The sequence below is a fragment of the Muntiacus reevesi genome, chromosome 10 (assembly GCF_963930625.1).
Source record: "Muntiacus reevesi chromosome 10, mMunRee1.1, whole genome shotgun sequence".
In the NCBI taxonomy this organism is placed as follows: domain Eukaryota; kingdom Metazoa; phylum Chordata; class Mammalia; order Artiodactyla; family Cervidae; genus Muntiacus; species Muntiacus reevesi.
The window spans coordinates 32885099-32900807 of NC_089258.1; the positions used below are offsets into that span (position 1 = coordinate 32885099).

The 15709-nt window shown below is 47.3% G+C and overlaps 1 protein-coding gene across 1 annotated transcript; it reads right to left on the bottom strand.

Annotated features, from left to right (window-relative positions):
• Window positions 1–4432: 4432 nt before the first annotated feature.
• SLC46A2 (solute carrier family 46 member 2) lies at window positions 4433–15392 on the bottom strand. The gene is made up of 4 exons (XM_065946477.1): window positions 13038–15392; window positions 11597–11680; window positions 11054–11210; window positions 4433–4616 (listed from the first exon to the last, which is right to left on the bottom strand). Exons 1-4 carry the CDS (start codon window positions 14155–14157, stop codon window positions 4559–4561), a joined length of 1419 nt encoding a protein of 472 aa, XP_065802549.1. The 5' UTR covers window positions 14158–15392; the 3' UTR covers window positions 4433–4558.
• Window positions 15393–15709: the final 317 nt, after the last annotated feature.

Consider the following 15709-nt stretch of genomic DNA (forward strand, 5'->3'; position numbering starts at 1 on the left):
TCCCACTTTATCTCATAGCAAAGCACAGTGTCATATTCTGAGTCAGAGCCAGTCATTGCCTATTTTTTTTTTTTTATTGCTATTTTTAAAAAATCTGTAAAGAAAGGGGAAATATCTGTGGTTCTCTAGCGCATCTGAGTGTGTTGTAAATCAGAAACCACAATGCTCAGTTAAGCTTACCTAATGGTGGCCATGCACTGGAAATAGACTTCTACTGGTGCTAACCTTGGCTTTTTGATAGTAGACATCATTAATATAAGACTTCAGTCACACAAAATGAGGCAGTAAGGTGTGGGGCAAAAGATTTGAGATCAAGTCTTAGCTTTTCCACTTACTAGCTGTGTAGCTTTGGGCAAGTGCCATCTCTCTGAAATTCAGCATTATTATCTTTGAAATGAAGACATGCCTTTCCTGAAGGGTGGCTGATAGGACTAGCAATAATGTCTACAAAGCACCTAAGTGTGCTGGGCCCTCGTTATGTCATAACCCTTATGGGAAGACTTATCCTGTTACTTGTTCAAATACAGCCAATTTAAATATCAGAGATGTTCCTGTAAGAATCTTTCCTGTGTGCTTTACTGAAAATTTATTTGTTGCCAACTGAAAATTTTAAAGGGGGTATATAGTTTTTTAAAACTGTTTTCCTTTTAAGAAGATTATGAAAAAAAATAGTGTGCTGGAGGACTGTAGTCAGGCTAAAGGTCTGGGGAAATAGAAGGGAGTGGATGATAAACTAGAAGTGATAGAAAGGGAGATGGATTTCAGTGGTGAGGCAAAGAGGTCAGAGATGACTTGGTGATTTTCAGCCTGGGAGCTGGGAGGTGATGCCATTTACAGAAATATGAAATCAATCGGCAGAAAAACATAAAAGATGGAGTAGGCTTAGATGGTGGGGTAGGAGAAGAATTTGGTTTGGACTTACATTTGAGGAGACCCAGGGGGAGGTGCTGACTAGATTGTTGGAGAGAGAGTTCTGGTAGACTAGATTACCTGGGAGAAGAACCGAGGGCAGGAATTAGGGATCCTGGGAGAGGTGGAGGGGGGCTCAGGGAAAGTTCGAAAGAGAAAAAGATCTCCATAGATTAGAATAGTGGTTCCTAAGCTTGAGAACTTGTGAAAACACCAGTTTGGAGGCCCCACCCCTAGAGTCTGATGGTATTTGTCTTTCTGATTGACTTTGCTTAGTATGGTAAGCTCTAGGTCTCAGATCAAATTAGAGAATTTGCTTTTCAGACAGGTTCCCCTTGGCTGTTGATGAAGCTGATCCAAGAACCACACTCTGAGAACTAATGGTTTAGAACATCTGCTGGAAGACCTGGAGAACGCTGAAAAGGTTTGAAACTACTACCCTGGTGACAGGTGGGGTTGAAAAAGAGTCAATACTATGGTAGTGTGAGCCCAGCTTAGGTGAATACCCACAAGTTTATGGCAGGGTCAGTATGGACAAGTAAGGAAATCTTTCTAGATGTTGAGAGCAAGCTTGAATGGAGAAGCTAGTGATCAGATTCATTTAGGTGGGGTACTGGTCAGGGGCTGGGGTGGAAGGCAAGGAGTCAAGAGGAATGACCAAATTGATGAGTTTGCCTAGAGCATGGGCTTGAACTCATCTTCCCCATCCCACGTTCTGTGCTCCTGTTGCCTGTCTCGGCAAGGACCTCTGCCTCCTTTCTAGTTGCCTGAATCCTAAATCTGAATCATTCTTGCCTCCATCTGCCTCACTTTCTGCAGTTCATCCACTACCCACTCCTGCTGACCTCTAGCTTCCAAATATTCCCCCAAGTCTGCCTAACCTTTCTCCATCCTCATAGCCTCTTACCTACTGTCAGTCCACCATCACCTTCACCTGGATTCCTCAACAGCCTCTCCGCTTGTCGCTTTTCTGCAAGTCTTGCTCACCCCTTCCAAAGCCAGTTCCTTTTCAGTGCTGCCAAAGTCCTCTTTCTAATGTACAGATGTAAGCATTCGACATTCTTGCCTAAAACCATTCAACAGCTATCCTATTACTCTAAAGAAAAACTGATTTTTCCTTTTAAAAAAATTTTTTATTGAACTATAGTTGATTTACAATGTTAATTTCTTCTGTACAGCAAAGTGACTCAATTATACACACATACACACACATATCTTTTTCATATCCTTTTCCATTATGATTTGTCACAGGATATTGAATATAGTTCCTTGTGCTATACAGTAGGACCTTGTTGTTTATCCATCCTATATATAATAGCTTGCTAAACCCAAACTCCCATTCCTTCCCTCTTCTACACCACCCCCCAGCCCTGCCTTGGCAGCCTCCAGTCTTTTCTATGTATCTATGGGCCTGTTTTTGTTTCATAGATATGTTGATTTGTATTGTATTTTAGATTCCACTTTATAAGTGATATCACATCATATTTGTCTTTCTCTTTCTGATTGACTTTGCTTAGTATGATAATCTCTGGGTCTATCCATGTTGCTGCGAGTGGCATTACTTCATGCTTTTTTATGGCTTATTAGCATCCCACTGTATATATGTACCACATCTTCTTCATCCATTCATCTGTCAATGGACATTTTAGGCTTTTCCTTGTCTTGGCTACTGTAAATAGTGCTATGAACTTAGGGGTGCATGAATCTTTTTGAGTTATAGTTTTGTCTGGGTATATGCCCAGGAGTGGGATTATAGGATCATATGGCAACTCTAGTTTTTGAGGAATCTCCATACTGTTCCCTGTAGTGGCTGTACCAGTGTACATCCCCAGAAACAGTGTAAGAGGGTTTCCATATCCTCTCCAGCATGTGTTATTTGTAGACTTTTTAATGGCAGTCATTCTGACTGGTGTGAGGTGGTAGGTACCTCATTGTAGTTTTGGTTTGCATTTCTAAAGAGAAACTGTTTTTTAAAAACTCGTGTATTCACTTTGGGTTGCGCTGTGTCTTTGTTGCTGCGTGAGGGCTCTCTCTAGTTGTGGTGTGTGGGCTTCTCATTGTGGTTGTTCCTCTTATTTTGGAGCACAGCTCTAGGCATATGGGCTTCAGTAGTTGCAATGTTTGGGCTGTAGGGCACAGCCTCAGAAGTTGTGGCACACGGGCCTAGTTGCCCCATGGCATGTGAAATCTTCCTGGACCAGGGCTTGAACCTGTGTCCCCTACATTGGCAGGCAGATTCTTATCCACTGCACCACCAGGGAAGTCCCTAAAGAGAAACTTTTTAAAGGCTCTGTTTTGATGTTCCTCCTCACTGTCCCAGCTCACCTCTTGATTCCAGCTCCCTGGATACCTCTCCCTCCATCCCTCTTTTCTCCCTTCACATTGATTTTCCGTATTTGGGGATATTTTCACCTTCACGTCTTCTAGCATGTTCCTTCTGCCTGGAATCTCACTCAACATCCAGCCTTGGTGACTCATCTTTCCAGTTTTATGCCACTCCTCCTGAGAAGTTTTCTCTGCGCTCTTGGATTTGGGTTATATGAGCCCTTATGTTAGTGTTCATTATAGGATACACGACTGCCTGTTGTTCTGTCTGCTCCACCAAGTCAGACACTGGTGGGGTAGGCGCTGTCACAGGCTTGCTCTACCTCAGCACCTAGCATGGTGCCAGGATCCGAGCAGATGTGCCTTGACGGTTTGGACCAGTCTGTGCAGGGCATCAGTGATGATAACAGACTCTGAGCCCAAATGCTCTGAGATTTAAATGCATTCTCTAGCTTTAAGTTTTACCCCAGTCTGAGAATGCCATGTCTGAGTTCTAGAGGGAAGCTGACCAAAGAGACAGTGAGTCACATACTCATGCTATGAATGTTGATTTATTAGGAGGTGAGTCTTTTATTCACATAATTAAAAAAATAAGTACCTCAAAATAATGTTTTGAGATATGTTAGCATATCTCCCCTCTCCTTTCACACCTCTCACTTTGGGAAGTACTGTTGACGGAAAGTATTCCTTTGAAGAAGGCCTTTTTGATAATTGCCTTCTTAAAAACAATAGTACCAACAAAACTATGCTGACTTCAAATGCCCGAGTCCTAGATCATTCCCAAGTTATTCATGGCTAACAAGGCCTGAGGGAAGAAAGCTAAACTTTGTTTTCAAGGTTCTGTTTTAATTTTAAAAATACTGAATGATGTTCACTATTGGCAGTTCTTTTGAAAATTCCCTTCCTCATCCCCCTCAGGTGGTTGACTGCCTTTGCGTTCTTACACAGGACTCCTGGGTGACTAGTTGCCGTGGTTGGAGCCCCCAGAACATTTCTGGGAAAAAACTGGCTTCCATGTTGGGTAAGGCCGTGCCTGTGGCCTGTGTATCTGCCTTGAAAGTTCTCACTCTACTGTCTGCAGAATCCACCTCTGCTTAATAGCGACGTCTGAAGGCTGAGAAAGTATCTCCATCACCAGTTAAGTGCTTTCCCCCACCCACCCAGGACCCCTGAGCCCCAGCAAGCCATTCTGAGGCCGACTCTGGCTGGAGCTTGGGTTCCTTGAGCAATGGATTGCTGTGAACACCAGTTCCTGGTCCCGTCCTTGGTCTTCGGAGGGAGTCTGGCCGTTGCTGGTGTTTCTGGCTCCCGCAGATCAGCACCTTCATTTTTCTGTGATGTCTCCAGGCTGCAACCACGAGGCTTGCTTATAGGCCACGATGCTGTAAGAATTTACAACAGAGAATTACAGGAGAACAGCTGGAATGGGAAGGGAGGGTCTCTAGCTATCTCTCAGAGACTCTGTCCATAATACGGAGAGCCCTTTGCATCTACATTTTCCCTTTCTTGGAGCCTCTTCCCATCTCACTTCCGTCTGATGATACACTCCCATATGGACCTGAAGCTCAAGCTTCACTCATCCCAAGCAGAATTAGTTGCATCCTCTTCTGCCTTTCCATTGCCCTTTTCTCTCTTCCATAAATCATTAGGTTGTTTAAAAATATTGGGAGATAAAATGGAGGCCTAGGAATGAAGAGCTGTAGTTGAAGTCTTGAATCTCTGTGACCTTTGGCATGTCCTTCAACCTCTGGTGTTCTCCTTTTCCCAACTGTTTGAGCTCTAGGAACCCCAAGTTCTAAGCTGGAACACAGTTCTTCCTAATGGATGGACCACATCTGGAGCTATTGGGTGGGGTGTGGGCAGAAATCCAAATCCTTCTAAGGAAAAGCTTTGTAGAAACTTCCAAACACAGATTCCCTACCTTCTGTGACCCCAGGGCTCTTCAGGGAGGAGCACTCACTATTCTTAGAGCTCACTATATGACAGAGCTAGCAAGAGGCAAGTAGAGGCAGGCAGCCCAGGACCCCATGAACTGTTCCAGGCCAACTCCACAGTTCACCCCAGCTGTGGCACCATGACAGCACAGCCACGTGGTTGGTGAATTATTTTAAGGCAGGACAAGAGAGCTTTTCAACATGAAGATTCTCTGCCCATGTGAGTAACTATCTCCTCCGCTTTAGTGTGTATTGCGTGCCTACATTGTGTTAACTTGATCCCCTTAGAAGATGCAGGAATTCCTACTCGCTGGGGAAAAAAAAGAATTTCTTCCTGGTGCCAGTAAGATAACTTCCCGGGAGATAACATTCCTTTCTCAATCTTGTAATAGGTCACAACCCACTGCTCACCTTGTTGGACTACATAAACTGTCAATATGTTACTTTGGTTTGTCCTCCACCCTGGTCCATATTGGGAAATGTTTAAAAATTGAAGTATGTTAATTTATAATGTGTTTTTTTCAAGTGAAAAGCAAAGTGATTGGATTCTCTTCATTATAGGTTAATAGATATTGAGTTCCCTGTGCTATACAGTAGGTCCTTGTTTACCTATTTTATATATAGTAGTGTGTATATAGGAGAAGGAGATGGCAACCCACTCCAGTATTCTTGCCTGGAGAATCCTGTGGACAGAGGAGCCTGGTGGGCAGCTGTCCATAGGGTCACACAGAGTCGGGCACGACTGAAGTGACTTAGCAGCAGCAGCAGTGTGTATATGTTAATCCCAAACTCTTAATTTATCCCCCACCTTGTCCACAATACGTTGTCTCACAAACATTTAACTCTGACTGCGCCTTGGCGTCTTATAGGTAGAACACTCCTCAGAGTTTCCTGAAATTGTCTCCCTCTGGGTTATAATCCTTGGATTAGCAGGACTGAAATTTTCTATTTCTTCCTTAGGTTGACTGTTGATCAACTTTTGTTGATTATGGTGGTGGCCAACCCCTGACATCATTCCAGCTCAACAGGCAGCTCCTGGGCGGTCAGTAAGTGCTGGCGTCACATGCCCCGACAGACTGTTCATTCATGAAAGACTGAGTAATTCTTATGCACTAAGCCTCTCTGCTGGACACAGGGCACAAGGTCACTCAAACAGGCGTAGTTCCTGCCCTCAGGGAGCCTATGGTCTAGTGATCAAGCGTGTAAAACAGATCATCACTAAGTAATCATCAACTCTCAGGCTCTGAAGGAAAAGTATAGGAAGCTTGGGGAACATATCATAGAAGGATCTAACTTAGATTGGGAAGGGAATTTTCTCAAATCCTCTTTGAGAAAATGGTGTTCAAGTTAAGACCACATCTAGCGATATTAAGAAAGAGGTGTGGGGTGTCAGGCTTCTCAGTGGTAAAGAATCTGCCTGCCAGTGCAGGAGACACAGGTTTGATCCCTGGTTGGTCCTGGGAAGATCCCACATGCCACGGAGCAACTAAGCCCATGAGCCACAATTACTGAGCCCATATGCCACAACTCCTGAAGCCCGCATGACCTAGAACCTGTACTCTGTGACGAGAGAAGCCACCGCAGTGAGAAGCCCCTGCAGAAACGAAGATCCAGCCTAGCAAAAAAAAAAAAAAAGAAGACATGTGGGTAAGGAAAGGGGAAGGGCATGAGGGGGAGGCTCCTGAGGCTGAAGCATAGAGGGGGCAGGGTGGTGAAGGGGAGGAATAGGAGGCTGGAGAAGATGGTGAGGCTGGGTTATGCAGGACCCGTGGTCCACCATAAGAGGTCCACCATATGCAGGACCTGTGGGGCCACCACAGTGGCTCTCAGCCTAAGAACCATGAAACCAAGTACAGAGCTTTGAGTAGGAGATGATGTGAACTGATGTCCACTCTAAAGAAATTTCTCTGGCCACCTGGTAAAAAGAGGGTGGATGGATGTGAGGAGACTGGCTCAGGGGTGAAGTTGATCCCCCAAGTGCTTTGGACTAGGGGTAGCAGCAGTGGGGGTAAAAAATAATCAGTTTGAGGCATATATTGGAGGTAGAATCAATGAGGCTTGATGGATGGGAGGTACGGGAAGGTGAAGAAGCAGGAGGACTTTGGTGACTCTCAGATTTCTTCCCTGGCTGAGTGTGATGCCATTTAATGGGATGGGCAAGACTGGAGGGGAGCAGATGTTAGGAGGGCGTCAAGGATGCAATTTTGGAAACTGAGATGGTAATTTGAAATTTGAAAATAATTTAGATTGCTTTGAGATTATGAAGTGAGAAGACAACCCAGGTCTGAGCCCCAAAGAATTCTTCCATGTAGAGATTTGTAGAGAAGTCAGAGAGGTAGGAGAAGGAGGTAGAGGTAGGGAGAGGAGGTGTTAAGAAAGCCAAGTGACAAGTGCCTTCCAAGGAAGGAGTGACCCACAGTGTTGGCGGCCCCTGAGAACCGATGGGGAGGGGATGGCAGGGAGTCCAGTGTACCCAGCTGTGAGGAAGTCAGATCTCAGCGAAGCCCTGGAGGCATTGAACAGGGAAGTCAGTCTGGAGTGGGTTGAAAGTGAACGGGAAGTAAGCAAGTGCAGACCTGCACCGGAGAACATGGCTGGGGGGAGGAGGCGGCGAGAGGGTGGCAGACCACGTGTCAGTTCTGATAGGAAGAACTCAGGAGACAGAGTTGCTAAGTAGTACAAGTAAACTCAAGTAGCTTCCCTTGTAGCTCAGTCGGAAAAGAATCTGCCTGCAATGCAGGAGACCCAGGTTCAATTCCTGGGTTGGGAAGATCCCCTGGAGAAGGAAATGGCAACCCACTCCAGTATTCTCGCCTGGAGAATCCTATGGACAGAGAAGCCTGGCAGGCTACAGTCCATGGGGTCACAAGAGTCAGACATAACTTAGCCACTAAAACACACAACTAAACTCTAAGGGGACAGAGGGGTCCCAGATACCCAGGGACTTTTCTGAGACACAACGTCAAATAGTGTCTCAAAGACACTATAATAATGTCAAAAAGAACCAACTGCCTGAGTTCACATCCTATCACTGTCCCTTATTAACTCTGTAGCCTTTGGCAAGTTACATAACACCTTAGATTTTGTTTCTTCATCTGCAAAATGGGGATAAAATAGTAATTGCTTCAGAGGATTGCTTGAGAAGGTTAAAACATATGAAACATTCAAAGTAGTGCCTGGCACATAATCAAGGCTGTTTACGTGTTTGCTATTATTATCTTTGAGAGATTGAGGGAGAGGAACAGGATGGGTGTGAAAGAACACAGGCGTAGAGGTCTGCTTTGAAGAAGATGAGCCCATTCGCTTCTGTGGCATGAACCACAACGCAGCAGCTGAGTGCCTGTGTGATGAGGGGTTGGGGGCTTGTGGATGGGCAGAACCAGACAGACATTCCCTCAGCATCTCCCTGCTGCACATAAAGAAGAGTGACAAGGAGAGGGCAGGTTCTCACAGTGCCATGGAGTTGGCTCACTTCGGTACTAGGAAGGGCTGGGGCCACAGTCACTTATTGCAAATGAGCTGCTGGCAGCTGGGCGCAGGAACCTCACCTCTCCACCTTCTGCCCTCCACAGCTGCCTCCACTCCCTGCTGTGACATGTCTTCCTGGGCTTTTCTGTCATTGGAATGTAGCTCTTCTTTCTGCAGTTCAAGAGTTCTACTGGTCTTTCCTGTTGATCGTGCTTAATGATTGGTGGTACAGCCTTGGCCGCTTGAAAGAATTTTTCAGGATTTTGTTCATTTAGTGACTTTGCAGAGGGAAAAGTACTAGAAACACTCCCTTTCTACCAAAGGTTCTCAGCCTTGGTTATACATCCGAATAAACTGGAGAGCTTTAAAAAATTCCTATGCCCAGGCTGTATCCCAGATCAACTGAGTTAGAATCTCCAGGGGTAGTAGGATCCATACGGTAGTAGTTTTTTAAATCTCTCCAAGTGATTGCAATGTACAGCAGGCAAAGGAAGCTTTGTTAGCACATGAGTCCCTCTACTGCTAAATGTCTCCAACAGAGGCGTCTACTAGAGTGCCTCAGTTCACGTAAGCATTACTACTTACGACTGGTTCAAGATACTGACCCGACTTCTTTGGTATAAGATGATGAAAATCCTGTATATCTTAAAATTCCATGCACACAATGGAGGACTGGGCCCAAGTCCATTGGGGTGAGGTGTCCCCACCTGCCTCACATACCCCAAAGTCTCTTTAAAAAGGGAAAGCAATGAAACTGTAGAAAGGAACCATTTATTGCATATTCTCATTGCTTTCGTTTGTCTGTTTATATCTCTAGCTATGAGATATTAGCTAGTCTAGTCAGACTTGTTTTCTTTTGTTGTTTTTTGTTGATCTGTTTAGGTCAAAGAGACTATTTCAACCAACTGCCAATCAAATAGGACTGGGTAACTTCCAAGTGGCACAGTTATTAATCCATTACTCACTTGGACAAAGAGCTGGCACTCCAGAGAATTGTGGGTCAGATCTAGCTAAACCCAACCCATTCAGCCAAGACACTCATGAAAACAGGGGAACATGAAAAGGCCTAAGGGATGAGCAGTTTGAAAATGAAAACTGGCCAGAGACGGCACTGGTAATCAAGTCTGCTGTTTTGTACAAATTCTCTCAGCTGTTTGATCTTATTTTCTCAACTATGAAATCAAAGAACCCTCATAATTGATAGCTTCTGTCTTAGGAGGCTCAACTTTCTATGCACGCACATCAATCTATACAATGTGATGTGAGAATTCAAAAGCGGCCCTTTTCACCATCTACTTCCCACTTTTTCCAACCTCCCTTCAGTTTTATCCAACCTGCCTTCAACTCTTCTACTCTGCAGCCTGTAACACCACCATTAATGATATGGAGGGCTCCAGTGTGCTACTAAGCAGGTCCCTTTAAACGCAAATCTATATCATGTCCCTTGTATCTTACTGCGAATATCTTTATTGCGTTCCTTTCTCCTCTAGTGGGATTGATACAAGCGTGAGAAAAGGGCCTAAACAGACCAAAGCTCAGCTGTCTAATATGTAGCCACTAGTTACATTGGTTTCTGAACTCTTGCATTCAAATGGAGTCCAAGTTGAGATGTGCTGTCAGTATAAAACACATACCAGATTTCAGAGACTTAATTCAAAAGAACTCATTGATTTTGTAGGTTGATTACAAAGATATTTTGGAGCTGTTGGGCCAAATCAAATATATTATTAAAATTATTTCACCTGTTACTCATGTTGTTTTTAAACGTGGCTACTAGAAAATTTAAAATCATATAACATGGCTTGTGCTTGTGTTTTTGCATTTCTTTTGAACGGGGCTGGTTGAAGACCAGTCTATTTCATGTGGTCCATATTGATAATAACCTCAGCTGGCAACTTTCCCCATGGGCCTTTGTATCTCCAACCTTCCTCCTGCCTGTTATCTCCCAGAACCTAAGCACTCTTGTTTTACAAATGAGACAATTTCCCCAGAGAGGTCAGAGGCATTACCCTTGTCCTGCAGAGGTGCTCAAAGCCCTCCCAAGATACAGAGACAAAGAATACTTGAAAGTGAGGCTGGATGACTGTCACCTAAAGGAGACTCAACGAGGTCTGAGTGATTCAAGAGGGTTTCTTATTCCAGCCTCTGATTACAAGAATGTATATGAGGCTTCTATTACAAAACTGCTAGGAAGTGAGCCAGCGTGTTGAGGCCCTCTGTTTATGACTTAAGGGAATTCCCAAATGACCAGATTACTAGTTTGGGAGAACAGGAGAAGTTTTTCTTAGTGGGAGAGGCTACTCAGAACCCATTGTGTAAATGTGAAAAGTAAATACTTTACGATAATAGGCTGGAAATGCTCCAACAGTCCTTGACCTCAGCCCTAGCCCAGAGAGCAGGAACTGCTCCTGTCTTACCCAATCGGGAGGATGGCCAGGAAGGAGAGAAAAGAGGAGAGCGCAAAGCAGGTGCCGATGAACTTCTCCATGGTGAGCTGATAGATCTTGTTGTACAGGGTGGATGTCACCACCCCAGTCAGGGTCAGGGACAGCTGCAGGATGACAAACACCTTTCCTGTGGAAGGGATGGAGGTTACCAAGGTTACTGTGCTGTCCCTCTGTGTTCCCTGATAGCTGAGTCTCTGGGAGGCTCTCCGGAGCCCCCTCCCCTTCCCTGACTCCCTCTGTGTTCGCAGCTCGTGTTACCAGGATTCTGGCCTCCATCCATTTGGCTCTTCCCATAGCCCTGGGGTAGCAGTATTTTCCTTTGACTGGTTTTTCCGTGGCAGACCCTCCCAGTCTCTCCCCTGCTCCTGCTCTCACTCCTTCTGCCCTGGATAGACACTAGTGTGTGCCGTGTCTGCAAGGAGCTGCTGGAGCTCTCTCCTGTGCCTTCTGCCAGTCCAAACCCTGTGCCTCAAACCAAGTGGCTCTGAAACCTCTCAGATTCCTTTCACTCACCGTAAGAGGAACCCTTGATGAGTTTGGACATTGCTGATCGAATGGTTGTGATGGGGATGAGAGCGAAGAGCATGATGGCCCGAGCTGGAAAAGAAGCACATGAGAACACTCCTCACTGGACCCCAGCCTTGGCCAAAGAGTAAATCAGAATAACAGAAAAACCTCCCTTAGAAGCCCCCTCCCACAATCCTTTCCCAGGGCAGACTGACTCCCTGAGCTCTCGGATGGAGCTGTAGATGCTGCAGACCCATCTTGAAGATGGCAAGGCACTCGGGACATGGTGACAGGTGGTGAAGGGCGTCTTTATTGGCAGAGTTAAGTGGTTTCTAGGGAAATGGAGCTGATGTCACTCAAGTGACTTACAGCTCCTTGACTCCCAGGAGGGAGGTGTCTGCCCTCACCCTTCATCATCATCTCTGGGACATAGTCCCAGTAGCTTTGGCAAACTGCATCCAGAAACGTGAGTCCCTAACACAGCTGCTCACCCCCTCTTTCCCTCTACCCCTGTTCATCATCCTGATGTGGGGTGTGTGTGTGTGTGTGTGGCAAGGGTGAGGGGGTGGGGTGGGGTAGGGTGGGAGAGGCTAGAAGTGGTGCAGAGGGAAGGGGAGAAGTTACTCAAGCCCTTGCACCTGGCCTGTTTAACTGGGAGCTGGCTAAAAGTAATCTAACCATTTTCTGAGATGTTTTTCTGAGCCGTGTGACCTCAGTCAAAGGGTGGTCTCTGGGAACAGTCTAGAGTTGTTCCATTAGCCACTAGCCAGTCACATGACTACTTAAATGAAATAAAATGAAAATTTCTGTTTTAGGTGCACTAGCCACATTTCAAGGGCTTGATAGCCACACATGGCTAATGGCTGACTGTATTAGGTGGAAACATTACAGAACATTGCTATCACTCTAGAAAGTTCTATTGGAGCACTGGTCCAGAGTGCTCTGCTTGCGGTTGTCTGTGTCCTCAGAGACTTCATTCTGCTTCCTTGAGGGAATGTATATTGGTTGTGGAAGGCATTTATGGAGAATTTTTATCTCTCTTTGAAAAGCCTGTGCTTGACCTGAAATGATTTTAATGAAAGGATCTTTTCAGCTGGATTACTTGAAAATGTTTTATCCCTTTAAAATCGGGGAGAAGAAACTCAACCCCATCTCGTCCACTCAGGGCCATCCTGAAGCCTCTCCTGACTCCCGACACCACTGACCATCCCTCCCTTGACTTGCTAGAGCTACGGCCCCCACTCTGATTACATCTCAGTGGGCAACACAGATAACACAATATAGACGGACTCAAGGGCACATAATCCTCTGTCCCCTGTGCCTCCTAGGTAGCAGACATAATCTCTGGCGCTGAGCCGTGACAGACCATAGCACCTAGGGTGTATGTCCCATTACCTAGGGGATCAGCAGTGTCCTCGTCCTGCCTCCCCAAGAATGCCAGACTCACCGATGTAGAACATGTATGTCTCTTTCACAAAAGCCAAGAGGAGGGCTCCTGACGCAAAGGAGACCATTCCGATCATGATCATGGTGGTGTCCTGGAAGCAGCGGGAGAAGACCAGCACGCCCAGGAAGCTGGTGATGAAGATGGTGTACCCCGAAGCCATACCATAGCCCACCTGCACTTGGTTCCAACTCAGAGGCTCCCTCAGCACAAAAAGCGGCATCACGTCCACTGTGCCCACCACGGCCAGGTCATAGATGATGGCGCCCACAAACAGCAGGGCAAGGATGATTTGTCTGGGCTTAGCCACTGCAGGAGGTGAAGGGGGCCCCACCACACTCTGCTTGTCTGTCTGATCAGGGTCCAGGGTGTCATACCGGCCGACGGTGCCGGGCACTATGTCCACAGCCTTGCGGGGCTTGGCCTCGGACTCGGGGACCTTCAGCACGAAGAGGCTGTACAGAAGGGCGCAGGTGGCACAGCTTACACTGCAGGCGGTCAGCACCAGGCCCTGCTTGGAGTGCCCGACCATCTGCTTGAAGAGATGTCCCGAAACCATGCTCCCGCAGAACCCCGCCAAGCCCAGGATCAGGTCGATCACAATGAGGCGCAGGGAGCGGCGGCCCTCGGAGGAGCCGAGGGATCCCAGGGCCATGACCCCCGACCAGAAGGCGGAGAAGCCGCCGCACAGTCCCGTCAGCGCGGCCGCTGCGTACAGCATCTCCACGGGCCAGTCCAGCAGCACTTTGAGCAGCAGCGCGAGGCGGGAGAGCAGGAAGCCCAGCAGCGGCACGCAGATGGAGGCCTTGCGGTGGTAGCGGTCGCTGAGCCAGCCCAGCCCGTAGGCCGACAGCAGGGGCGTCAGGCCCATCACCAGGTTGTAGACGATGTAGAAATTGGAGATGGCCCTCTGCTGTTGGTCCTCGAGAGCCCCCCGGGGCGACGGGCTGGAGCTGTGATTGGAGAAGGTCCCGACTCCGAAGGAGGCTTTCACCACGAGGAGCAGCCCCGCGTCGTAGAGGGAGGCGGCCACCTGCGTGGAGGCCACCACGGGCTCGATCCAGTTCCACACCTGGAGGCGACGCAGGGGACCGCTCCACGGGCAGATGCTCCCCTGGCCCATGATAGGGTCTCTGACAGCGGGATGGCGGGACTGGCCGGCTGGCGCTGCGGCTGCTACTCCCGAGGGCTGGGGCTCCGGGTACGCGCGGGAAACGGGTGAGCTGAGCTGAACCGAGCACAGGGCGTAAGTGACAGCAGCCAGCCCTGCGGTCCAGTGACCTCCGGGACCGCGGCCACACCTCCCCGGACCAAAAAAGGCCACGCTCCGCCCCCGCCGGGGCAGCGGGCCTGGCAGCCGCCCAGGGAAGCCACGCGTCCGGGGAGCGCACAGCGAGTCCCGGCCCGCGTCACGCTGCTCCGATCCGCGCGCAGGTCGCTGGGCGCTCGCTCCCCTGGGACTTCCCCAGACCTGGCTTGAATCCCCTGGGCAGGAGGCAAAATTCTGGAAGGCAGTTTGGAGTAAGCAGTGGGGTGCCTAGGAATCCGCATGGCATCAGTGGAGGGAAAGGGCAGTTTGGTTTTATTTAAGGGGCTTAAAAGTAACGGGGACCTGGAAGGCAGTTTGGTTTTATTTAAGGGGCTTAAAAGTAACGGGGACCTACATACGTAGCGCCAGACTGCGAGAGAAACAAACTCTCAGGACGCTAATCTCTCTTTGATTTCAATCTTGTAGATAACTAGCCGCGGGATTGCTGGGTCATAGGGTAGTTCTGCTTTCATTTTTTTGAGGAAACTTCGTTTTCCGTTGAACCTGCCCCACTTTCCTTTCACAGCCACAATGCCCAAGGGCTCCAGGGTCTCCCGGCCTCACCAGCACCCCTATATCTATTCTGGTAGAGCCATCCGGAGAGGAATCAGGTGACACCTCATTGTGGTTTGGATTTGCATTGCCCCGACTATTAGCGTGTCTTTTCATATGCATGTTGGCCATTTGTATCTCTTCTTTGGAGAAATCTCTGTCCAAAGACTTTTTTTTGGTCTAAGTCATTAGCACACTTTTGTTTTACGACTCAATTGTAGGAATTCTTACACATTTTGGAGATTATCTTCCTTTCAGTTATGTGATGTGCACTATTTTTCTCCCATTCTGTAGATTGCCTTTTGACTCTTGATTTTTTCTTTTGCTGTGCAGAAACTTTTTAGCTTGATGTCGTCCCACTTATTTTTAGGTTCTTGAAGAGAGATTAGAACTCTTGTAGCACTATTCACAATAGCTAAGATATAGAAGCAACATAAATGTATATTAATGGATGAGTGGGAAAAGAGCATGTGCTATATAAATATACCTGAATGTTATTTGGCCTTTAAGAAGAAGGCGGTCCAGAGGTTAAGAATCTGCTTTGCAATGCAGGGGAGAAGGTGGTCCAGAGGTTAAGAATCTGCTTTGCAATGCAGGGGACGAAGGTTCAATCCCTGGTCAGAGAACCAAGATCCCACCTACTGAGGAGCAACTGAGCCTGTGTGTGCGGCAAAAAGAGTCTGGGCGCCGCAACAAAGATCCTGCATGACCCAGTGAATCCCTGGGTTCATGCTGCAACTAAAATCCGATGCAGCCAATAAACAAATAAATATTTTTTTTAAAAGAAATCCTGAGATTTGTGGATTCAACATGG